The sequence below is a fragment of the Eptesicus fuscus genome, chromosome 17 (genome assembly GCF_027574615.1).
Source record: "Eptesicus fuscus isolate TK198812 chromosome 17, DD_ASM_mEF_20220401, whole genome shotgun sequence".
Classification (NCBI taxonomy): domain Eukaryota; kingdom Metazoa; phylum Chordata; class Mammalia; order Chiroptera; family Vespertilionidae; genus Eptesicus; species Eptesicus fuscus.
The window spans coordinates 55,637,890-55,663,706 of record NC_072489.1 but is presented as its reverse complement, the minus strand read 5'-3'; the positions used below and the strand labels follow the sequence as shown (position 1 = coordinate 55,663,706).

At 40.3% G+C, this 25,817-nt stretch overlaps 1 protein-coding gene and 2 long non-coding RNA genes across 9 annotated transcripts in view; 1 reads left to right on the top strand and 2 right to left on the bottom strand.

Annotated features, from left to right (window-relative positions):
- Window positions 1–3,079: 3,079 nt before the first annotated feature.
- LOC114232528 (uncharacterized) lies at window positions 3,080–8,114 on the bottom strand. Its single transcript, XR_003618605.2, has 3 exons — window positions 8,077–8,114; window positions 7,115–7,930; window positions 3,080–3,535 (listed from the first exon to the last, which is right to left on the bottom strand). It is a non-coding gene; the product is annotated as an uncharacterized LOC114232528 (long non-coding RNA).
- TIAL1 (TIA1 cytotoxic granule associated RNA binding protein like 1) overlaps window positions 7,917–25,817 on the top strand; it is a 20,919-nt gene continuing 3,018 nt past the window's right edge. The window contains exons 1-14 of one of the 7 annotated variants that reach the window (XM_054729312.1): window positions 7,918–8,109; window positions 10,309–10,376; window positions 10,869–10,930; window positions 14,492–14,588; window positions 18,521–18,651; window positions 19,655–19,753; window positions 19,994–20,048; window positions 20,241–20,328; window positions 22,154–22,229; window positions 23,401–23,509; window positions 23,840–23,935; window positions 24,045–24,129; window positions 24,384–24,507; window positions 24,839–24,978. In XM_054729312.1, coding sequence (XP_054585287.1) covers window positions 19,727–19,753; window positions 19,994–20,048; window positions 20,241–20,328; window positions 22,154–22,229; window positions 23,401–23,509; window positions 23,840–23,935; window positions 24,045–24,129; window positions 24,384–24,507; window positions 24,839–24,978 — 800 coding nt within the window. In that variant the 5' untranslated portion in view covers window positions 7,918–8,109; window positions 10,309–10,376; window positions 10,869–10,930; ... (1 more) ...; window positions 18,521–18,651; window positions 19,655–19,726. Of the gene's footprint in view, window positions 8,110–10,308; window positions 10,377–10,868; window positions 10,931–14,491; window positions 14,589–18,520; window positions 18,652–19,603; window positions 19,754–19,993; window positions 20,049–20,240; window positions 20,329–21,311; window positions 21,381–21,621; window positions 21,690–22,153; window positions 22,230–23,400; window positions 23,510–23,839; window positions 23,936–24,044; window positions 24,130–24,383; window positions 24,508–24,838; window positions 24,979–25,817 lie in introns of those variants that run through there. The other 6 variants (XM_054729311.1, XM_028149603.2, XM_028149605.2 and 3 more) reach the window with 6 other exon arrangements.
- LOC129152073 (uncharacterized) overlaps window positions 23,411–25,817 on the bottom strand; it is a 21,009-nt gene continuing 18,602 nt past the window's right edge. Inside the window, exon 3 of the long non-coding RNA XR_008558825.1 lies at window positions 23,411–23,491. This is a non-coding gene — a long non-coding RNA (uncharacterized LOC129152073). The remainder of the gene's footprint in view (window positions 23,492–25,817) is intronic.

The window sequence follows — 25,817 nt, the reverse complement described above, 5'->3', positions numbered from 1 at the left end:
GAGACCGGAGTTGGCTGATCCTGAAGAGCCTCCCACCGGCTTTTCCTCCTTCCTGCACTCCTGTTTCTGCGGAACTCTGCTTATGGCTCGAGCAGGTCCTGACCGCCCTCTCCAGGCCAGGCTGCCAGGAAAAGGGCACCGGCTAGAAGTGACGCAATAGGGTTTGCATTCACTGTTCTAATGAAACTTGAGACTAAACATTTCCACTGCCCCACTCGGTTTCAAAATCCAAGGGGGAATGATTTTAAATTATTAACGAGTTTGTTTTTTATGAGAGAAGTAATGCAGATTCCAGGTTTTAAAAAACACCTCAAGTAGTACAGGCTGAGTCCTTTCCCTTCTCCTGGCTTCAGCTTCCTAACCTGTAAATGGGAGACAGCAGTGATACCTCCCTCCAAGGGTGACTGCGGAGATTAAATGCAGGCATTTGAAGCATACTTGGTGCAATGCCTGGCGGAGAGCAAGCATCTGACATGTTATGATTATCATCACAGCCATTCTATTCCCAGAGATGATGTAGGGTCTTTTTCCAGGAACATTTCACGCTTACAAGAAAAAAATATATGCATATACATGCACACAGAGATGTTATACTTAATGCTCTGCAGTGTAATTTTCAGTGAATAACAATCTTGGGTGTCTCCATATTAATGCCTATTGATTGCCCACATTCTTTTTAAATAATGGGGCAGTATTTCATTGACTGATGTCCCACAATTTATATGACCAAAGGAGAGCATTTAAAATATATTATTACATATTTGTTCAGAGATTTTATATTCTAAAACATATGCATTCATTTGAATAATTCAAACATCCTTTTCAACATTCACAAATCATAAATTTGACCCACACTGTGTGCCAACAGCACTGCCCAGAGGCAAACTGGAACCTCAGATCAGGAGCACTGTGGACCAGACTAACATACCTACCTGATGGGTTAAAATACAGAGTATGTTACTATGCTTATTCCAGATTAAATTGGAACAGAACAGAATATTAAAGGAAGTGTAGTAGTTGTTTGTTCCAGCTTTCAACTACAATATAAAAGGATCGCTGGTTTTACTATTATTTTTCTATTTGGCTTCCTGGTTCCTTGAATTCAATCAGTGTCCCGCTGTTCAGAGGTATTTTGAAGTGTGCGAGTCTTAATTGAAGTGGTAGTGCCTGAGACCAGATTAATACCGTGAGCAATAGGGAGTCCAATTTATGGAGGTAAATTGCTGTTAGCTCTGCATTTCAACTACTTTTGGCTCCTGGGATCCATTTAAATTCTGATGGTAGGCTGGATGGCTGGGAACTGGGTTGGGCCAGAGCTACAGCTCTGTGCTTCTGCTGAGCTTTGCGTTTCCTTGGAATGTCTGGCAGGAGTTCTGCTCCAGGCCCCAGGGGCCTGGTTAGATAGCACCTGGCATGTGAAGTCTGCTGAGCGCACCAGGCCCTGTGGTGGAAGCTAGAGATAGAATGGACAAGATGAGACAGGGTCCCTGTCCTGTAAGGTTCTCAACGGGGAGACAGACGTACATAAGCAAGCAAAAGAAAGAGCTTGTGATTGCACCCACATGGAATAAGCAGTGATAAATGGAGAGTAACCGGGGACTCCACTTTCCATGTTTGGTTAGGGAGGGGACACATGAGCGGAGACTTGATGGATGAGAAGGGCCCAGCTCCAGGAAGAGTTGAGAAAGACCATTCTAGGCAAAAGGAAGAACACAGGTGAGGTTGTGGGGTGAGGAAGAGCTCAGTCTGGTGAACTGAGACAACCCCAGGTGGCGGGGTCATGGTGAGGAAGAGCAGAGAAACTGTCCCACGGGGACCCATACTTGCATGGTTGTAGAGACCACAGCAAGGAGTCTGGGTTTCATTCTCACCGCTATGGGAGGCCACAGATTCTAGGCCAAACAATGACGTAGTCTGTTTCCTATCTTTTCAAAAAGATCACTTGAGTTCTCTGTGGAGAGTGCACCGAAAGGAAGGAGACCAGAGAAGGTGATGGCTGTTTTCCATGCAAGAGGTGATGGTGGTGGAGGCAGCAGCCACAGAAATTGTAGTTTTAAATCGTCTCCAGGCCAGAGCCCACCGGAGGCTCCAGGACATCAAGATTCTCCATGGGTTCCCAATCAACCCGCTCACCACTCACTGAGCACTCTCCTAGCAGAGACAAATGTCTGGTACCATAGGGTCATAGGACACAGCAAGACAGACACCTGTCTCACTGTGTAGAATAATAACGCGGGCTCCTGAGACTTCGCTTTATTATTCTTATATATTCTTTTGAATGTGTTACATATGACAACATGTTTTAAAGTGGCATTTTGGCTGGGGAAGTCAAGAATACCCAGATTCTACCTTTGGCCTATCACTTCTACCTAGACCTAGTTCCACGGCAGGTACATGTACAAAGGAGGCAATGCCAGGTAACTCCAAACCCCAGGTCTGTCTCCCCAAACCCCAGTCCAGGAGGCGGTAGCTGGGGTGGTAGGCACTGCTTTTCCTGGTATTGGTTGAACTACGAGGCCTGTTTACAGGTTCTGAGGTCTAGTATTTACTACCCAAAGCTCACATTTGCATCTCAGATTTTGCGGCTGTGATAGGAGGAAAAGTAGGGATATACCCAGAGGTCAAGATCAAGGGAGCCCCAGAACCAGGTGCAGGGCTGGTGCAGGTCAAAGAGGAAGGGAGGAGGGAGTAGAGAAGGTGGTCAAGTGTTCAGGGAGCAGGCCTGCCCTTTCTCACTCTTGTTACTGTTTTATAGGAAAGAGAGCCACACCGTACCCCAAGATCCCTTTACTCAGTGACTCTGTCCACTGGCAAATCTGGCCCACTCCAGAGAAACTTCTGTTAACATCAGGATGGAATCAGGCTCAGGTGGGAGGAGGGCAGGAAGGGACCATGGACCCCTCCTCCTGGAGGAAATCCTCTTCAAACAGAGCAACTCCAGCTTACCATAATTTAAATTGATGCAATCCGTGGGGCTTAATGTTACATTGCTTCCTTCCCCTCTGGCTCAAGGAGCCTACAGTCTCCTGTGATGAAGGGCTTGCCCAGTCCTTTTATTTTCTTATTTCAGACAGGAAGGGAGAGAGAAACATCAATTAATGATGAATCACTGATCGGGTGCCCCTACACGTCCCCCACTGGGAATCGAGCCTCCCTCCCCTCCCACGGGAATCTGTGACCTCCTGGTTTATAGGTCAACACTCAGTCACTGAGCCAGTCCTTTTGATCCGAATTGTTAGCCTTATTCCCTACAGGGTGAGCGGCTGTCCTGGTCCTTAGGGACAGAGCTCCCTCTGCTGGCTCACTAGCTGGGACTCCAGAATGTTAAACAGAACCCTTCCTATAGAGGTGACATCAACTTCAAATAATTCTCATCATAATCTACAACACGCTGTTTATTATACAGTACAATCATCTATTGTTATAGATTAATAATGTTAATATGAAGTATAGCAAGGGCTTTGGAGTCAGCCTGGGGCCCTTATTAGCAGTGACCTTTGGCATATTTCAATCTCACCAGCCTCAGTCTTCTCATCTGTAAAATTGATATAATAATACTGTATCAGTCAGGGTCCACTTAGGAAAGCAGAATTTACACTAGTTAAACGGTATGTGTTGGAGGACTGAACAAACAAAATGGGTAGCTACCATCCCTTTGGTGGAAGGAAGAGGTTGGGAGGATCAGAACTGTCTCAATAATCTATGGCTACATTACAATGTTATCCAAGCAGAGGCTTAACGTCTCTGGGTTGGCCAACCAGGTCTTCTGCTGGTCTCACCTGGGTTCGTCCATGCTGCAGGCTTCAGCTGGAAGGTCAGCTGGGACATCTGGATGGCTTGGCCTCACTGTCTCTTTCATCCTCAAGCAAGTTAAACTGGGCTCCCTCACACGCTCATATGCGCCCCAACTCAGGAATCAACAGGCAACCCCCTGGTGCATAGGTCAGTGCTCAACCCGAGCCACACTGGCTGTGCTCCTATTTATTTTTTCGAATATTTTTATGAAGGTATAATTTGCAGTCATGTAACACAAAATCAAGCTATAAAAGTTCTCAGCACACAAAATATCCTCACACCGTAGTCATCTCTTCCTTCAGCCTCTGGCAACTATTGATTTTCCATCCCTACAGTTTTGCCTCTTTCAGAATTTTATTTAAATGGAGGCATGCAGTATATAGCCATCTGAACCTGGCTCCTTTCATGTAGCATAATGCATTTGAGACTCATTCCTGTGTTGCACGCCTGTCTCATTCCTTTTCATTGCTAAGTGTTATTCCATTGTATGGGTTATGTACCCATTTGTTTACCCATTCCGAAGTTTAAGGACCTTTGGGATATGTATCAGTCAGGGTTCTCCAGAGAAACAGATCCAATAGAATATATATATATATACACACAGACATCTATATCTTTGTATACCATCTATATCAATTGAAAAAGATAATTTGTCTTAAGGAATTAGCTCATGTGATTGTTGGGGCTGTTAGGCCAGCAGCTGGAGACTCGGGAAGAACTTAAGGCAGAATTCCTTCTTTTCCAGGAAACCTGTCTTTGCTCTTTAGACCTTCAACTGATTTGATAAGGCCCACTCATATTATCGAGTGTAATCTCCATTACTTAAAGCCAAGTGATTGTAAATTTTAATCACACCTACAAAATACTCCCACAGCATCTGGACTGTTTGACCAAACAACTGGACACTATAAGATTTCTCCACATCCACACCAATTGTTATTTTCTGTGGGTTTTAGATAGCCTTTCCTTGTGATTATTCCTTATCAACTTTTTTAGGTAGCCCCTCTTCCTCCTTATATGTTCGTGTCCTCTCCTGTTCTTGGCCTCTTAGCTTCTAGATCCTCCTCAGATGATACGTTCTTTCATATTAAGATTCAATTACACCTACAGATGGACGACTCCCAAAGCCAGCCTGGTCCCCTACATGAGCGCCAGACTTTCATATCCACTTGTACATTGATTGGGCAGCTTTAATACACACCTGATCAGCAAGTGCAAAAGCAAACTAACACTCCTAAGACCTGTTCTTTCTCCTGTATTTCCCAACTCAGTGACAGGCCCCGCAACCTGGGTGCAGAGCCGAGCCGTAAACCTCGGAGTCATCTCGTTTCCCGTTCTCCCACCCGTCTTCCTCCCTGTTATCTTGAATCCATAACTTTCTGTCTTTTCCCATTGCTACTGGCTAAAATCCACTCAATCTCTATCTCCTTATCTCTTGCTGGACTCTTGTTTTATTTTTGTGGGTGTTTTTTTCTTTTAAATATATTCTTATTGATTTCAGAGAGGAAGAGATAGAAACACCAATGATGAGAGAAACATTGATCCGCTGCCACCTGCAACGCCCCCTACGGGGAATGGAGCCCACAACCTAGGCTTGTGTCCTGACCGGGAATCAAACCGTGACCTCCTGGTTCATAGCTCGATGCTCAACCCCTGAGCCACGCCAGCCGGGCTCTTTCTTCTTTTGTTCTTCTTGCCTGGGTTATTAAAATTATGTCCCAGAACTCTCTCAGCCTGAAATCATGCATTCCTATAATAATCCATACGACTGCTTGCGTTACCTGCTACAATACAGATCTGGTATACTTACTTCTCTGCTTCATCCATACAGACGAGTAAAGGACCAAGAATAGCCAGGACACTCTAAAGAGCAGGAAGGTGGAGACTAACCTACCAGGATTCGAACTTATGAAGTGAAAGTTTTGCATTTCGCAGGCATTGGGGGGTTGGCCAGTGGAATAGAATATGGCCCAGAAGCAAAGCTGTGCCTTGTACGAAACTCGGGTATGTGACCCTGGTGACCACGAAGGTCACCAGACCTCCTTGCAAGAGAACCTGCTACAAGGTGCGTCGTTAGTGCACCGCCTCCAGGTCTTCTCCCGGTGAGAAGACAGCAATTTAATATCCAGTGTAGCATTCATGCAGAGACCAGGCCTCCCCGCTGCCTGAGCGAGCAGGGTGCTGGGGCAGGGCCAGGTCTGCCGGGACTCCTCAAGGGGCCATCTCTGTAGGCGGCTCCCCAGTGGCCTAGCCAGGGCTTTCTTAGAGCTGCCCCAAGTCTGAGGCAATTCCTCGGAAACCCTCCTTCCTCCCTTCTCTTTCACAAGCGTCCAACCTGTACCGTCCAGCCTTCTTGCCTTCCTCCATTCCTCCCCTGGGGTGGGGGGAGACCAAACAGTGTAGCCCCGGGTCTTGGCCTCTGTGGGCCTTGGCTGTTCCCACTGACTCTCCAATGGGGCTCAGCTCCCTTGTCACGGTCTCTTTGAAGCCGTCCACTCGCCGTCCACGTTGAAACACACCCTCCCCCCATATGGGCATTAGCCCGCTTCTGCTGCAGCTGACTCCCCTTACGGGATTAGGATTCGGTGGCACCAGCAGACAGCCGCTTGCAGAGTAGACCCTCCCTACCTTTGTAGAACCAACTCTCGAGGCACTGTTTCATTTATTCGTTACTCCTCACCCGAGGACATTTTTCCCCCATTGCTTTTCAGAGAGGGCGGGAGGGGGAGAGACACCATCCTTTCATCCACTGACTGGTTGCCTCTGGCACGCACGCTCTCCAGGGGACCCGGAGCAAACCGGCCACCCCGGTACGTGCCCTTGAGCAGGAATCTAACCGGAGAACCGTAGGTGCGCGGGCCGACGCTCTAACTCAAGGTACGGTTTGAACTGGGACCGCTAAGCTCGGGGCTGAAAAGCCGTCCCGGCACCGCCCTTCATGAAGCTCCGAGAGGGTATGAACTCCACAACGTCCTCCTAACGGTGGCAGCGGCGGAGGTAGTGGGAAGGAAGAGTGGAGGGAGGCGGGGACCACAGGGCGAGAGCCCGTTTGAACGTGGCTTCCCACGTGCCCCAAGACTCCATTCCCCGGCTACAGGCTGGATCTCTGTCAACACAGCCTCACGTCTCTGCCCAAAGATTTTTTCACTCTAATAAGTAAATAAGGGGGTGGAGGGCATTACCACTGCACCTTACGCGGACTCAATGAGTCATTTTAATGGAGGACGCCTCTTCTTACCCTTACCCGGTGAGGTCATGGAAACCTTTAAAACCGGTAAAGCTTTCTACACAGCAGGCAACCGAAGCTAGGAACACCTACTTGCGGAGAAACGCGCCCGAAGGCCTGCCTGGGCTACTCCGGCCCTTCGCGCGGGGCGGCGGTTGGTGTCGGCGGGCCCGCCGTTCTAACACAGGGCCGGAGAGACCTGCCGGCCCGGACACCATGCGGAGCCAGAGAGCTGCCTCAGCCGCAGTTGAAGAAACCGCTCTCGGGCTGGACGGAGGCGGAGCAGCAGCTCAGGCTGAGCCAACAGAAGAGCCTTAAAATGCCTGGAGCAGTCCTCGGACAGCCCCCAGCGCAAGGCACTCTGGGATTTGTAGTTTATGTCTGGGACAGCGTTTTCGCCCCCCACTTCGTTTCCCAGCCTTTTAACGTCGCTTTTATTCTCCCATCCCGTCCCAGCACCCCGACTTCCTGGTCGCCGCATGGCCTCACGTACTACCGTACCCAGAAGTCTCTTCTTCGCGTCCCAGCGCGTGTCTCCTTTGGACTACAGTTCCCAGAAGCACTTTGAAGCGCTTCCCTCTCTCATTTCCAGGACCACAATTCCCAGAGACTTCGGTTTCACGGTGTTCTCCTCTCACTCTCTTCTTGAGTTGGCCAGGCTTCGGCCGGCCAGGGGGCGCACAGCGACGACGTGATCCCTCGTGACCGGACACACGGTTTCCTCGGCGGCCTGTTTTTCTCCTCACTTAGTTATCCCTTTTACAGGCCGTCGCGGCTGGCCTGAGCTGTGACCTGGCGGGCCGCGCCTGCGCTCTGCCCCGTTTCCTGCCTGGCTGGTGGCGGCGGCCATTTTGTTCATCCTCCTCCTCCTCCTGCTCCTCCTGGTTGGAGCGCAGTGTCCGGAGCGGGCTGGGGGGAGAGAGCCTGTGAGCAGGGTTCGGTGTCCTTTCCTTGTCCCCAGCTGGTGCCCGGAGCCCCCCTCCCCTTCTTCCCCACCCCCTCCCCTCCCCAACCCTGCCCTCCCCCTTGTCCCGGGATCTCTCCGTCGCACCCACCATGATGGAAGACGACGGGCAGCCCCGGACTCTGTGAGTACCCGAGATGAGGGGGTGCCAGGCGCCGCGAGGCCCGGGCACCGCGGGTCGCTGTGGGAGGGAGCAGCAGGAGAGCGGGGCCGGAGCCGAGACTCTCGGCGGCACCCTGGCTGGGGTGGCGCGGGCGCCAAGTGCATTCCTCATTTGTCCCCTTTTCCTTGGGAAGGAAGCCCTCCCTTCCCCCATCAGTCCCTTCCTGGGGCCTGGGGCTTGTTTCGATCTCTTTCTGTCGCGCCCTCCTTTGCACACCTTCCCCAGGCCGGTCTCGGCTCCGTAGGGGCGGTCGGGCCCGGAGAGCGCCCGCTTTCCCTCTGCCTTAGGGTCCTGGGCTGAGCCCGGCGCTGTCTGTCCCCACGGGGGCAGGGCCTGGTGGGGGTGGGACTGGGGGTGGGGCCGCAGCCGCGTCCCCCGGGGCCGGGAGGAATTAGCACTCGCGCCCTCCGGGTCCCCGGCCGAGCTCTCCGCGGAAGCCGGGCACTTCGGGCGCTCGAGCCCCTGCCCTCGCCCGGCCCCCACGTGCCCCCGCCCACGCCGTCGGACACACTCGCCGGGCGCCCGCTACTTTCCAAGCGCGAAGGGATGCCTCTGGCCGCTGGAGCATCTTTCCCTCCTTGGATAACGAAGTTTCCTCTGAGCGCTGCCCACGCTGCCCTGACAACCAGTTGTCCAGCTGCTTTTGTCCTCTGGGTGTTGCCCCTCCTTCATCTGTCGAGACCTTCGGAGTTGGATAAAACGATGCCTTTTATCCGCTGCTCGTTGTGTGTCGGTGCACCGCTCCTTCTCCTCGCTTGCTGTTGCTTTTTACCTGCAGCCCAATCTAATGAATGAGTTTCATCTCCCAACCGCTTTGCTGGAGTTTCTTTCCTTCGGAAGAGTGATGACTCGGCACTTGCATTCCGTTCTGGATAGTGTGGCACTCCTTTCTTTTTCCTGCATTTAAGGAAAAAGTCTGAGTAACTTCTAATTACATGTTGAAGTTGGGCACCTTGGTTTTCCTAGCCTCTCGAAGCTCAACGCCCACCTGCGGTGCACGGAGTCGGATCGCTGCTCTGTTTTTTCTCTTGCCTCTGCCCGGTGTTGATAGGGTCAGAGTTCACCTGGCCCTGCTGTTTAATGGGGGAATAGATGAAGGTGGATAGGTCCTCAGGAAGTTGGACTCGCTTCTCATCGCTTGGGTCTTACCAAAGAGGCTTTGGCTCGGGAAGGCAGATAGATACCTGTACCATATTGATACAGGTTTGGCGTTTGGTTTGGTTTTGAGGCGGGCCTTGCACTTTTTCATTCCTATTTCTCTGCCTCACTGAAGTATTTGCCATCCTGTTTTGAGAATTTGAGGCCAACGTAAGCATCACATGTTTGAATGAAAAGCCTGCTTAGCGAAACTTTTATATTTGTTTTGTTCCGTCTTCCATTTTGGCCTTCTTTTCCCAGAAAGGGAATTGGGACAAACTTGAAATTTGTCAACATCTGTTGAAGTCAAGGCTTGGTATTTAGTTAGTGTGTATTTTGATGGAAGCATCTGGGAAAGCTGGATTTGGAGCCAGCTAGCATGTATTTAACAAAAAAGTAACATTGTAATGCTCTGGCTGGTGAAAGGTCTCCAGTTCCATTTTTGCAGGCTCCATCCCTGGTTAGGGTGTGCAGCAGACTGACCTGTTTCTTTCTCACATGGATGTTTTCCCCTCTCCCTTTCTTTCTCTCTAAAATAAATAAAAACGGTTTTTTTAAAAAAGGTTACATTGTATCTAAAAAACTGAAATGTCATGATTACATCATAATAGCTGCTGAATAATTGGTAAATTCTCATGGCATATTTCTCATTAACTCTATTTAACTTCCTTATGAAGAGAAATTCTTGTTTTTTGCCATGCTAAAAATATGCTGTTTCAATACTTTTAATTCATATATCTCTGCATCTGTCTTGTCTTCATCTCCATCATACCTTCGACTTCCTTCAATTGACTAATAATGATAAACTAACTTCTTTGTCACTTATTTCTGACTTGTACCTTCTCCAATCTCCTTTTCTTTCTCCAAAACACACTTACTTTATCTGTGTTTACAGCTGTCTAAAAATGTGACATGTATACACATAAGTAAGGAAACGTCTTGAGCCTTGATGTACATGCTTACTATTCTGTCTTCCTTTTTCCTCCTCCCACTATTCTCATGGGAAGGGTTTTTTTTTTTTAGACAAGGACTGCTCCATCTTCCTAGGTCTTACCCCTGCAGCACTTAGTTCACTGCCTGGAAAATAAGAGGTATTCAAATATTTTACATGATTATACTCTTGTCATTAAATTAGTATTAAGTCCTTTTTTTTTTAAATAAAGTCCGATTGATTTAAAATTATAGGCAGACTTGATTGTCATATGCACATGATGCTGTCTGTTGATTTTATATATATTTTAAAACCTTCAAATGTAAAATTTTGAAGTAAAAGCAGATGTTTCACAACTGGGATTTTTTTGGGGGGGATCAGATTTTAATTAAAAAACAACAATGCATAGTAGTTTTAAGTTTATTTTACATATTACTCCTGAAAGAATTCTTTAGATACAAGTAATGTAATAAAAACTTTTGAATGTAGAGATTGATATCTAGTAGGGTTTTATTTTGTTTATTTATGGAGCTCTTTTTATTTTACATTGTGATCTACGGATTAGGTTTTCAAGTGGCCAGTATGTTTTAAAAGAATGTACTCTGTTTCTTTAAAATGCCTGTGTGTTACTAGTGAGGTTTTTTTCCTGCAGACACACACAAGCTAAGACATATGGTTCTATCATCAGAAAACAATATGGTGTTTATAGCCTAGGTAGGTCTTTAAATATTCATTACCTACAGTATTACTAATTTATTCGATGGTATTTAAAGTGGTATAGAATTGCTTTGATGTTGAGCCTAAAGTTTTTCAAATAGTTGCTTTAAAGGTCTGTTTTCTGCTGCTCTCCATTCTCATGTGACATTTATTTCGGGGTAATATGTATTGGGTAACTTGTGATTTAAAAAAGCAAACAAATGGGATTATGCCTGATAGCTACCTCGTAGGACCCACATTTCAGACGTGTTGTGGGTAGCTCTAAATGCAGTGATTTGAGCCATGCTATATCTGAATCTGCAATCAACATTAAATTATAATGGTGTTCTATTATAGTTTACTTTCTTCATTCATCTGATGCACCAAAATGAGTAGGAATTGTGGATCTGGGATTATACCTTGTTATGCAATGTCATCCTTTAGGACTGTCCTTCCTGATACTCTGTCAAAAGGAGGAAATAAACCAATGATTTAGAGTATACTCTGAATAAGGGCAACAGCAGAAGGAAATACTACTAAATTCCATTATAATATTGACTAGCTACACCATGGATTTGCTTGTATTATGGCTATAATTAAGCCTTTCAACTTAATCATATTGTCTGCTTACTTAAAATACATTATCAGTGTCCCTGATGTAGTTGGTCAATTCACCTGTACCTTTCCTGCACTTTGCCTCCCGCCTTAAATGTAACATTGACAGATTGGTAACTCATTAGATGCCCATTGAGGGGTATTGTTGCAAAGTCTCTTGTATAGGAACTTTTCAAGAACAAAAGTAAAAATATTATTACTTTATTAGAGAAATTTGGTTATAATATGTTTTGTAAAAATGCTGGTTATTTCAGCCCTGGTAGGGCTACTCTTTTCAGAGTAAGAAAACATTCAATGGTGAAATGTGTGATTTGTCTTTTCTCTGAAAGGCATGATGTTCTTAACTTAAAATTCTGCCAGTGGGACATAGGAAATAGTTTGGCAATGTGAGCTTTTGCCTACTGTGCAGTTGCGAAGTTTCTAGTCTTAAATTGAATTTTAACCCTGATGTTAGGGATAAAGCATCATTTTCCACTTTTAATGCTTCAGCTCCTACAGTTCCTGTTCTTAGAAGATAAAATAGACCTAAGGTATGCTTTTCTTTTTTCTGGAGTTAAAAATCGTTTACTCTGAGCTGACCTCTCAATACAAAATTTGAGTCATTTGTCTTTTTCTGTTATTTTATATATGATCTTTGAGTCGAAATTTTATATTTAAACACTTGGAACTTTAGAATAAATGGCCTGCTTCATAACCAGAGCAGAAAGAAGTTTGCTGCTTTACCACAGAACTTTTAGTGGAGATATTTGAAAAATAGGAAACATTTTAAAACTAGGTTTTTCTCTAAGTATTTAATGTCATTCTAAACTCTGGTTAACATTTTTGCTCTTTGGCATCAGTGCTTGAGATGTAAGTTAGTATATCTAAATGTGCCTCTAGAAATTCTTCAAAATTATAACGTATTGGAATAGACTGGCTTGAAATAAAAATCATATGAAACAGTAACAGCTTTGATTGTGACTGTTATACTGTATATGGAAGGTAATTAGTGCCTGTGCAACAAATCAAGGTTTTAAGCAGTAATACAAATTTAAAACTATTTAAGATTTGTTATATCACAATGATCATTTTGTTTTAACTTTGTTACTTGTTAGCTTCAATATGTGAAAATTAGTTTTATCCACGTCAAATCTCTTAAAAATGAGCTAACTAGCACTCTAGGTTTTCAAGTGGCCTTAATACTTAGGAGACCAAGGTAACTTGTTCACTTTCTTTATGGAGAGGTCTACCTTGTACAAAAAAGAAATTCCATCCATGATTGCTCACAAACCCCCTGTGAGTTGAAAAGGGACAGGTAGTTGTCTAGCTAACTCCTACGTCTATGACCTTTCGCTACTGCTGGAAGAAGTGTCACTGCATGCCCTAGCCATGGGTCTGTTCTACTTTCATTGTAAGGAGAAGATGGTATGGGGGGACCTAAACAAGTCTGTCACTGGGTTAGTCTTCTATTAATTAACATTGGGCTTGTGTTTCAGTTTTAGAGCATATAAATTAAAGGTACCAATTGCAATGAAATTCTTAGCTGAACTGGAAAGTGCCTCTTCAGTCCTAATCAGATAATTTTCTTTATTACACGTAACTTTACCTTTCTCAGTCTGTTTTCTCCTTTCAAAGTGTTCCATCTTAAAGCAGTTACGTATTTAATGTTAATAGATGCAAAGCTTATTTTGGTCTCAGTACTAAGTGTCCATATGTTACATATTGGGAAAATGAAAACATATGTCCATTTACTTTCCGGAAGAAACTGTTAATTTTTACTAATATTGTTTGCTTGGTGAGGTTCATAACAGGCAAATTATAGGAATTATACACTGAGTACCAGAAAGACTTAAAAGTTTGACAATTAAGTAAGCTAAATTACAATAAACCCATGGTACAAGAAAAACCAAAGGTGGTCATCTCTGGGTGATGGTGTTCTTTTTTCCTTTTAAAAATTCATCTGTGTTTTAAACTTCTTTTTAGATAATGTTTTTTAAAATATTGATTTCAGAGACGAAGGGAGAGGGAGAGGGAGATAGAAACATCTATGATGAGAGAGAATCATTAATCACCTGCTTCCTGCACACTCCACACTGGGGATCGAGCTTATAACCCAGGCATGTGCCCTGACTGGTATCAAACTGTGACCTCCTGGTTCATAGGTCGACACTCAACCACTAAGCCATGCCGGCCAGGCTGTGTTTTAAACTTTTTATACAAAATATATATATTCATTTTATAAAACAAACAAAAACCAATCCCAACTCTTTAAATAGACATACTCAGAAGTATACCTGTATTTGTCTTAAATTTTCTCAGAGTTTCTAAAGAAGTCTTTATATTTGCTTTATCTAGATCAATATGTATTTTGTTGAGTACGATGTGTTTTAGGCTAGGAAATTTTATTATTTTACTCTGCTATTCTAAAACAAAACAATGAAGACATAATATCAATAACAATTTTATTTAGCAAGACAAAACAGACCCCTCTGATTTCTGTGTGTTTTGCTATAACTTTAACTCTCTTTTTTGTTCATGTAATTGCTTTGGTTGGAGGTCTAAGATAAACTCATGTTATATTCCTTTATATCTAATATAAAAGGATATCCCTTTACGATCAGGTGTTTTGATAAGTCAATAATTGTGAGTGTGTGTGTTATACATTATTTTAAATTGTGTTTCACATTAAATTTCATTATTTTTATTCTAATGAGATGAGAAAACTATGCTTTTGGTATACACGATTATGTTAATTTGTTCTTTATAAAAGTCTTTTGAAGTGGTACATTTAGTGGCCTAAGTACATTTGTTGCTTTCATAAACAAGGATTAATTTTACCTTCATAGAATCAGTCTTAATTGGAATATCTGTATGAAGATAGGAAGTTAAAATGAACTAAAAGGTGATGAGTTAAATAATAACATGTTAGAGCCAGAGCTGAAAGAAAATTACTGATTTTTTTTCTTTTTTCTTTTTTCTGTCCAGATACGTAGGTAACCTCTCCAGAGATGTGACGGAAGTTCTTATACTTCAGTTATTTAGTCAGATTGGACCCTGTAAAAGCTGTAAAATGATAACAGAGGTAAGATCTTCCCAGTTCCATGTGCTGACAGTTAGCATGATGTTTAACATTTTGAGATACGTGAGTTGACTAGTATTTTAAAATAATATTCTAAGTAAACCTCAAGTTATTCTGATGGAGAGATTCATGTTTGTTGTGTTGACGTATTACTGATCTGGCTGACAAACTAGGTTTGGAATGGAGTTTTATTTGCAAGGACAAAGTTCCTGTGCTGTTATTCTCAAATGGTCATTCTTCATGACGTAGTTACCTTCAAGTGTTGTTGCTTGTAAAGAATTAATACAGCTTATCTCAGAGTGTTGAAAAACTAGATGACAGTTCATACAATTCAACAAGAGTGTTACTGATTTAGATAGTATACCTTTAAAGTTTAGGAATTGGTGTATGTTGGGTTATTTGCATAGTGCGACATTTTGCACCTTGTTTGTTTTTAGTAAATACTAATGACTGAGTAGCCTATTTTAGATAGGAATTGAAATTGTTAGTGTAATGATTTTGTTTCAACACTTTTTTTTATTGTTATTTACTGTGTACCAGGTATTACGGTAAGTCCTAGGGATATAGTGGTGAATAAAATAGTGTAGAGCCCCATAGAGTCTAATGAGGGAGACAGAGGAGTTAGCAGACAATAATGATATAGGTTAATACATGCTATGGGAGCAGTTTCAAGTGCTGTGGGAGAACATATAAGTTCTAGTACAGCCTTAGGTCTGGAGAGGCTTCTTAGAGGAGTCAGTGTCTAGGCTGAAACTGAAAAAGATAGTAATGGAAACTGGCTAAAAAGGAATTTGAGGAAGAAGGGATTCCAGGTAGAGAGAGGAATGTTGATCTGGTCTGGTAGACAGCGTAAGTGCTTGAAAGAAAAAGATAGAAATCATTGCATGCTTGGAGTTTCCAGTGGGGTTGGTTAGTCATAGAGATGCTAAGAGGTGAGAAGGAGTGTTCAGTAGGGACCAGAAGCTGTACTAAGGAGTTTGTGTTATATCCTGAGACAGAGGGGAAGTGTTAAAAATCTGTAAAGCAAATTGGTCTTTTGGTCTTTTTTTTTTCCTAACTAATGATAATCATCAGTCTGTTCTGGTATATTATGTTTCCTCTTCTTCCTAATTCTGATTATTTATTCATTTTTTTCACAAAATTTACTTTGTGCTAGGCATTATTCAAAGCTGGAACTATGAAGAGAATAAAGCAGTTCTGTGATGATGATTGGAGGGAATGTGCTTTATGGGCTAGGTGGTGAGGGAAGGTGTCAACTCCAAGCTGAGACAGAAAGAACAAGATGGTGCCATCTACATTAAGAGCTAGAAGCAGAGGGCACAGCAAATACAAAGCCTGAGTTGGTAATGAACTTGATGTGTGGGTTCAATGAAAGACCCAGGATAGCTGGAGCCTGGTGAGTGGGGGCAGGGGGAAGTGGTAGGAAGTGAGTCTGAAGAGATAGGCAGGCAGGGTATGGCATCACAGAGGGCAGTACAGGCCATGACAGAGAGAGTGGATTTTACTCGGGTTGCAGTGGGGTTTTAAGTAGGGTAATGTATTCTGATTTGTATTTTTAAGGTACTTTATTTGGAGAATGACTGTTACGTGGAGAATGGATTGTAGGGGCAAGAGTGGAAGAAGGGAAACCAGCTGAGTTTATTTCACTAGGCTAGTTTAAGTGGTGATGTGGACTTGTTCTCTAGAGTGGAAGCCAGAGAGATAGAAGTATATAAACTTGGTGTATATTTTGGAGATAGAATAACAGTAGTACTCGATTGGCTGTGGGGCGTAATGGGAAAGAAGACTTCAAGAATGACCCTAAGATTCTTTTTCTTTTTAAATATTTTTATTGATGTCAGAGAGGAAGGGAGAGGGAGAGAGAGACAGAAACATCAATGATGAGAGAGGATTATCGAATGGCTGCCTCCTACACGGCTCCCACTGGAGATCAAGCCCACAACGCGGGCATGTGCCCTTGGACCAGAATCGAACCTGTGACCTTTCAGTCCATAGGCCAGTGCTCCATCCACTGAGCCAAACCGGCCAGGGCGACCCTAAGATTCTTGTTTGTGCAATTATATGGATGGTAATGCTATTTACTTGCTAAAGAGTGCATGACTAGGGGAGGCACAGGATGGATGGGGGGAGTGGTGGGAATCAGGAGCTCTGTTTTGGCAATGCTAAATTTAAGATGTGCGCTAGACAGTTAAATGGGCAGGATATGTCGGCAGTTGGATAAACTAGTTGGGTACTTGAGAGAGACCAGTGCTGATGACACCAGCTTGCAGTAGTATTTGAAGCCATGGGACTAGGTGACATCTAGTTCCTGAGAGTGCTGTAGAGAAGAGTAGAGGAACCCCAGAGCATCTCAACACTTAGACATTTAGAGTCTGAGTTAAGGAGGAAGAACTACCTTTTGAAAGAACTACCGCCTCCGTGAGGAAACAGAAAAACCAAGAGAGTATAGTGGAAGGTAAAGGAGAATGTTTAAAGGGGTGTTGTCACTTATTTTGAATTCTACTTGAAAGTCAAGATGAGGACAGAAAAGGGATCACAGAGCTGGCAGAGGTCATTGGTGAGTGTAACACAAAGTTTCAGTGGCTTGATTGGGTTGGAAGCCAATTGGAGTGGGTTTAGAAGAGGATGGGATGTGAAAAAGGGGAAAGAATCATTAGAAACTTTTGCAAGACATTTAATAATGATTTAAAGTGTTTTTTTAAAAACCTGCATGTACAGCCATTTGAGGGGTAGAGGGATTTGAGTGAATTTTCAAAATTTATCCATATTCTACAACTCCCACAGTTGAACTTGTAAATAGTTGTAAGACCTCGTATTTCTCTGTCTTGATCTTTATGTCATCCCATAGGAATTGATGACAACAGTCCTGGCCGGGTGGCTTGGTTGGTTGGAGTGTGGGTGTTCCATACACCAAAATGGTTGTGGGTTCAATTCCTGGTCAGGGCATATGTCTAGATTGCAGGTTCCATGCCGGTTGGGGCACATACAGGAGACATACATCTGATGGATGTTTTTCTCTCACATCAATGTTTCTCTCTCTCTCTCTCTTCCTTTCTCTCTAAAATCAGTAAAGATTATATCCTCGGGTAAGGATTTAAAAAAAAAATTGGTGACAATAGTAATTAAGGACACAGTTGATTTTTAGTGTCACTTGCCAGTGGTGTAAGTGGGAAGCTTCCAAAGGACATGAACTCTACTATAGACCAGCGGTCGCCAACCTTTCAGACCGTACGGACCACCAGTGGTCTGTGGACCACTGCTATAGACTGTCTAGGCATTTATTTTTCTTTCATGAATTTCATTTCAGCATATTAAAAATCCTTTCTTTACCCTTAGTTTTATGATTTTTTTTTTACTTTAGATACTGTTTATTTAAGAGTTTAGCTTTCCCTGTATACTATAATAAATGTATATTATCTAGTAAACATTTTTTAACACATCTGACATTTGAGATGTGGCAGAAATCAGTGGGGTCTTAAAATGTAGTGTGGTGTGAATATATAAATGTGCGTGTTTATGTATGTTGAATGGGGTCCGGCCTACTACCGCTTAGATAAACATGCAGACCGTGTGCATGAGTAGACTAGTTTACTAAAGTCTATTGTTATAGATCTACCACTGGACTTCTCTATGTTTTGCTACAGTTATCAGTGTTTTCCTTAGAGGCCATAGGGCAGAAAAGGTAGGAATAAAAGGAAAAATTGACTAGTTAGTTTTAGTTTATTATTTACATTCAAAATCCTTTCTTTAATGAATGTTACTAGTAAATATTAACTTTCTTAAAGGAGGAATTTAAGATTTGGAGTTTTTTCCCCCCGTTTTCTTTCCCTACCTCTTAAGAACAGCGTTCATGTTGCTAGGACAGTAGGATTTTGTATGGGAGCCCATAGTTTTCTTGTCAGTATTAATGATCACACTTTTTTTCCCCTCTCAAGGAAATGCCTCTGGTTGATTCGCCACTATTGTTTTAGACGTCTTATTTTGGATTTTTCTTCTAAAACTTTCCTGGGATGAAAAACAGTGATTGTTGAAAAGATCTTTATTTTATCTGGTATTTTTATCCTTTGTAAGTGCAACTAGAATTCCACATTTTAAATGTTTTTTTTTTTTAGGGCATTTTACACGGAACAGTGATGAATGTTTTTAACCTTATGTAAATGTATTTATACAGTTGTGTAACTCCAATTTAGGTTGCAGGTTTATAAAATTTACTTTCATTTAGGTTGTAAGATGATATAATTAGGTGTACTACTTTCTCATCATCTATAAACACCTATTTGCCAACGACGGTCAGGCATAATGTTGTAGAATATATATAATAAAGATTTTTTATGACTGTTTTTGTGATATAAAATTGTAGCTTTGTCCTGAAATGTTTACTCAAAGACATTTTTAGACAATTTTTTCTCAATCACTAGTTTATTTTTCTGGTCTTTGATAACCAAATTCAAAAGTTTATAGAATCTCCAATACATTAGAATATTTTGAAAGGGAATTCACTTTAATAGCAAGTTATAAATTTGAACTTTTTCAATTTTATTCTCATTTCTTATCTATAAAAGAAATACATAATCTCGTCTCATCATATGTAGTGCTAATAGGAGTAAAGTTTATAAAGTTGGTTCATTTCTGTATTTTTTATAGTCATGGGTTACAATTAGTGAAGGATTCTGATGCATAGAATTCATCCTTTTGAAAATTCTGTTGGGAAAGGAGAGCAGTGGTAAGGAAGTAGTCCTTATCCATCAAATCTGACCTGAGGTTTTGTTTGGTCTAATATAAACTTCTGTTTTATATTTATCATACTTCACTAGAATTCTGTATTTTGATTTAATGCTGATAGTCATACTTCTATATTGCTTTGACAGTTCTGTTGGCGTACAACAGAATCCTGAGGTGCAAAGTCAGGTCTAGCTATAACTCTTACTTTATAAAGTGTTAGGCTTTCATAAGCTTATGCAATCTCACCTGTACATTCCTAGCTATCAGTAATGTTTTTTCCTGGATTTTCTTCTCAGCAACCCGATAGCAGAAGGGTCAACTCTTCTGTTGGATTTTCTGTTTTGCAGCATACAAGCAATGACCCATATTGCTTTGTGGAATTTTATGAACACAGAGATGCAGCTGCTGCATTAGCTGCTATGAATGGGAGAAAAATTTTGGGAAAGGTAAGATAATAGAATAATGGCACCTAATGAACATACGTGTTTGCATGTCAAATTAGTTTGCATTATTGCTTAGCAAGTTTTTAAAAGAATATGCAGCTCTGCTGAGTGATGGTTTTGCTTTATTCAGCCTAGTACTTTTACAAAAAATATCCTGCTTGATAAATGATTTAATAAGTGGTAAGTGTTATGCTTTTTAATGATATCCCTAATAATTGTATTAAATATAATCTTTATTTTTAGGAGGTCAAAGTAAACTGGGCAACAACACCAAGTAGCCAGAAAAAAGATACTTCCAGTAAGTACTCCTGCTGCATTTTACTGTGGAAGAGTTCTGAAATTATCCTGGCAGCATTACCAGCTTAAGTAGGGTTTTCCCTTCCCTTCGTGTTGCCTATAAAAGGTTTAGTAGCAAAAATAAAAAAATAAACATAAATAAAAGGTTTAGTAGCTGACTTAAATATTTGATTACCAAATGCTTTGATTTCAGATCACTTCCATGTGTTTGTTGGGGATTTGAGTCCAGAAATTACAACAGAAGATATCAAATCAGCATTTGCCCCCTTTGGTAAAATATCGTAAGTATCATAATCAATACTATACTCAATTGTGATAGGCACAATAGTATATGATTAACTTGTATAAGAATTAAGATTTTCTTTTCCTAGTTATTGTGATTTTTGTTTTGGTTTTGTTTTTATTAGATGTTGTTGAAAATGTTGTCATTTTAATGTTTTGGGGTCTTGTTTTCATCTAATCCTGTGTATAATGTGTTTAAAAATTTTAAGTGATTGTTTGTTATCTTTGAAGCAGATGTTTGGGTGGTAAAAACTATTATAAAGTCCAACTTTTTGTCGAATGTTTTCAATATTTGGTGGTTAAAGATAATGGGTTAAAATAAATGTGATTTATACTGTGTATTAAAGCTTTTTGTAAGTGGGGGAAAGTAGATAAATCCTGGGGTATATTGTGGTTAAATTGAAAATGTGTATGTTTAATTATAATGATAAATGTTATTATAGTATTAAGAAGTTTCAATGTCTGAGCCATAAATTTGGATTGTTTTTTGTTTTGTTAGTGGTGTTTATTCTGCTAGTTAGGGCCCAAATGTGGTTTAATTTTTAACAAAGTTCATGCTCAAATTTCACTGTATATTACTTGATCAAATGTATTAGAAAACTAAAAGTGGTTACAATTCTATAAAATGTTTATCGTAATTTATCTTTCTGATTAAGATCTATTTGTCTTATGTATTTCCTGTAGATTTAAATTATACGTTTTAGTATTACTTTACAGGAATATGTTTCAACTAAGAACAACAATATTTTTCTGTATACAATTTGTTGTTCTATAGATTTAATTTATTTGAAAGAAATATTTAATTCTTAATTTTCTATTTTGATATTTGCTTTGCTTTTTAATCTCTAAATGTGGTAAGTAGAAAATCAGTATAAAAATAATACAGGTTGCTGTTTTTCAATCTTTATTTATACCTGAGAGCTGCAGTTTTTCTAAAGTCCAAGTCACAATTAAAAGTAATAGCATTCTGGTTATTTTGCAGAATTGCTCATAAGAATGGACAGGATCTTGAAGGCTAACTGCAAGGAACTGTGCACACTGGAACTCAGTTGTAGATTTTTTTCTCATTTCTATTTATTCTTATTATACATTATTTATATATACATATACTTTAGTATTTACATTTTAACATTCTATATTCAGTGGAGTTCTATATTTCCAATCATTTTAACTTACTCACTAAAATTTCTGTGTAAATTTGTTGTTTTCGTACTGGTGTGCTTAGCATTGTTGTTAGTTTTTTATTCTCCTTTCTTAAATTTCTGAAAATGTCAATTTTTCAAAATTTACAGCTGCCCAAACTCCAAAATGATGATAGAGAATTGACCAAGAAAAATAAAGAAATCTGTTAACAGGCCATGTATGCCTTTTTAATTCCTATTTTTTCCTCTTTTTCAATTTTTTAATATTTCATATATTTTGTATCACTAGGCAGAAAACATTTAACTATTTAGAGATTGCATGGTGGTAAAGTAGTTAGCATTGTTACAGTAATTTATAGAATCAGTAAACCTTAGAGGACACTAGCCAATAGAATATTAGAAAAGGAAACCATTGTTCCTGTTAATCTTCAGATTTGAGCATTTAGTTTAGAAAGCACAGGCTATTTGATTAGGTTGCATGTTTATTACATGTTTTTGTCCTACTGCTTTTTTCTAACAGGTAAAGAAGCGTTAGGGAGAGTTCAGGAATGACTGTAGTTAATTAGGGCTAACTGAAATTTTATTTTAAAAAATGCTCACAATACAGTGTGTGTGGTTCCTTTTAGTTTTTATTTTGAGGATGACTCTTACTTCCCTCATTTAGCTGTGCTTCTTTTCACAGGGATGCCCGAGTAGTTAAAGACATGGCAACTGGAAAATCCAAAGGCTATGGTTTTGTATCTTTTTATAACAAACTGGTACGTTCTTTCAATTCAATTTAAGTTTAATACAGAATTTAGTCATTAATTATTAATTAATCTGAAACTTGAATAGTCTTAGGTGTAAACTACAAACAGCTTTTATGTAATTTTGTATGTCTTAACAATAGAGTATAATTCATTTTGTCATAAGCTTGGAAATAGCTGGAAAAAGATAGCCTGATTATAAGGAAAAGTAATAAAGTTGCGTTTGTGCATTGGTGAAGATAAGATGTAACTTAGAAGTAAAGCTAAAGGGTAGGACAAATGAGGTAGTCTCAGAATTTGGAGGGAAGTTAAACTATATTTAGTCTTAACTTTGAAAACCTCAGTTTTAGCTTCTAATAATTTTTCATACTTTTGTAGCTGGGATATTAAATGAAAATTGAAGCAGCTCATCTTGACTTTTGCATGTGTTTTTTAAGAAAGAAGTACTAAAATATCTAAGTATTTGCATTAACTATAACATCAGATAATAAAGTGGGCTTTGGCATCAGCATTTTAGAACAGTTTCAGCAACTTAAATTACCTGCATTTATTGAAGCAGTAAGATAAAGGGCAGGAGTCGTATACTTTCTTTGCTTAGATTCATTGCATTTGTTGCAAATTCGAATTCTGAGAATCCAAACTCATTTTTTATTGACAGCCACTTTACAGCATTTTCCAACAATGCAGAAAGTCTTCTGCCTTAAATGAGTTTTTAATCTTGTGTTATAGTTATAATACATTGCTACTAGAATGTACATTTTCAGGGTTAGGTGATTTAGACCATAACATTAGAGTTTTTACATATTATTCAGTAAAAGTTACATTACACATCACCCATAAAATTAAAATACTAGAAAACAGCTTTGTCTTATGGGATTTCAGCCTTTTTATTTTTATTTTTTAATCAATGGGATTGTGATATTTTTCTTGCATATTTGAATTATGATAAATTTCTCTAATGCTGTCTTGGTATTTTGAAATTTATAAATAATAGCTTTTATGAATCACTCAGTTTAAATAATTTTCTTAGTATATTAGTCCAGTTTTGTTTAGGATGCTCAGGGAATTAATTTACTGGCAAGATTTATTGGATCCAGCATTGCCAGCATTTTCTTTCATCTTCTGGGTCTTATATACCACAATTTTTTGTTTGTAATTGCTCTTTCTCTTTTTTTCTCTATAGGATGCAGAAAATGCAATTGTGCATATGGGAGGTCAGTGGTTGGGTGGTCGTCAGATCAGAACCAATTGGGCCACACGCAAACCACCTGCACCTAAAAGCACACAAGAAAGTAAGATACATCTACTATATTAAAATGATGGGTACTTCACAAAGTCATGTATTGGTATAATCTTAATTTCTTAAAAATTTTATTAGCATTGCAAGACTCATTTCATCTTGAATATAACTTTGCGCTTTGAGATAATACTATATTTGGAGCTGTGAACCAGCTGATATAGATCAAATCAGAGCGTGAAGAAAAATATTTTCTTTCACTCCCCCCCCCCCAAATGAGGCATATCTTAATAAAATATAGTAATCCATTTTATAACACTCAACATTTAAAATATAGTAATCCATTTTATAGCTCTCAACATTTTTGTTTTCTCTGTGCATATAGATAACACTAAGCAGTTAAGATTTGAAGATGTAGTAAACCAGTCAAGTCCAAAAAATTGTACTGTGTACTGTGGAGGAATTGCTTCTGGGTTAACAGGTATTGTGTTTGGTTTTCTAACCCCCTTCTCTCTGGAGCTTCATCACTATTAGTACCAATTTTATGATAAACATGAGCCTTGAATAATCTGTATGTTTTTGTTTTTCAGATCAGCTTATGAGACAGACATTCTCACCATTTGGACAAATCATGGAAATAAGAGTTTTTCCAGAGAAGGGCTATTCATTTGTCAGGTAAAATTCTACCTGTAATATTATTATTCTTAAATTTGATTTGTTCCTTTCAGTTACATTATTTGATTCCCCCCCAGGTATCAGAGGTTGTTATGTTAGTATTACTTTGTAATGTAGAACTTTAAACTACCTATATAATGTACTCTAGGATACCAATGCCAAATTGACACTTATAAACTAACAAGTGTGTATGTAAACTAGTACTGTGTACTGTGTTAAGTTCTTTAAAAAAACTTTTTCTATTTTTCTCTCAGATTTTCAACCCACGAAAGTGCAGCCCATGCCATTGTTTCGGTGAATGGTACTACGATCGAAGGACATGTTGTTAAATGCTATTGGGGTAAAGAATCTCCTGATATGACTAAAAACTTCCAACAGGTAATTGGATTTTTCATAGCACTTTTTAAGGTTTCTATCTTATATATCTACATAAAAACTTTAGAAACTGAAATTAAAAAATGAAGCATATATCTGCTTTCAATTGATTTTTATTAATGCTATTTCAAAAGTGATTATTTTGTGGTATTAACTGAATCTTAATACTTTCTTTTCACAGGTGTCACCACCCCAATAAACTTAGACAATGATAAATATCAGAGTCCTATTCACATAAGGGTGCTTACTTAGTTTTTCTCTTCCTTGTCTCCCACTTTCTTCACATACTGTATTTCTTACTTGTTTCCTAAAACAGTAATTTGCTTTTTCCTAGGTTGACTATAGTCAGTGGGGTCAGTGGAGCCAAGTTTATGGAAACCCACAACAGTATGGACAGTATATGGCGAATGGGTGGCAAGTACCGCCTTACGGAGTCTACGGGCAACCATGGAATCAACAAGGATTTGGAGTAGAGTAAGTTTGGGGTTTTTCAGTATAGAAATATGGTTCTGACAAAAGCAATAAAAAGTGTGTTTTCTATTTGAATTAAGTATATTGAACTATTAAAAACTTTACGAAAAGGGGTTTATGGTGCTAAAAATGTTCTTATTACCTAGGTGAAAAGGGTGGCTGGGGTAATGTTTGGTATGTCCTGCTACCTTTATAAGCAGTTGGTAGAGTTTGATTTACATTTCTAACGTACTATTTTATCTACTTGTTTATTTTGGTGTGGAAAAGATCTTTGTCTAGATATGTTCAGAAATGTAATGATTTATACCTGTTGGCTTGTGTGAGGAGTTTCAGAGATTTATCCGATTAAAAAAGTAGCTTGCTTTTTTTCCTTTGTTGATAGAGTGGGCTGGTCCCTTGCACTTTCAGCCCCATAGGCCAGCCACCTTTATTTTCACTCGTTCCTTCTTCCTTTTTTAAAAATGAGCTTGTGTTTTTAAAATTTCTTGTAAATTGATATACAGTGTGCAATATACGGTAGGTAGATGATGTGTTGAATCATTTGTCATTTTTTAAAATTAATATATTTTTCTTGATTTCAGAGAGAAAAAGGAGAGAGAGACAGAAACATCAGTGATGAAAGAGAACCATTGATTGATCAGCTGCCTCCTGCATACCCCCTACTGGGGATCAAGCCTACAACCCAGGCATATGTCCTGACCAGGAATTGAACCATCATCTCCTGGTTCATAGGTCAACGCTCAACCACTGAGCCAAGCCGTGGGGGGGGGGGGGGGTTATTTTTGTTTGTTTGTTTTCTTAATTAGCTTTGAGCTATTCTTCAGAGTAGTCATTGTGTTAAG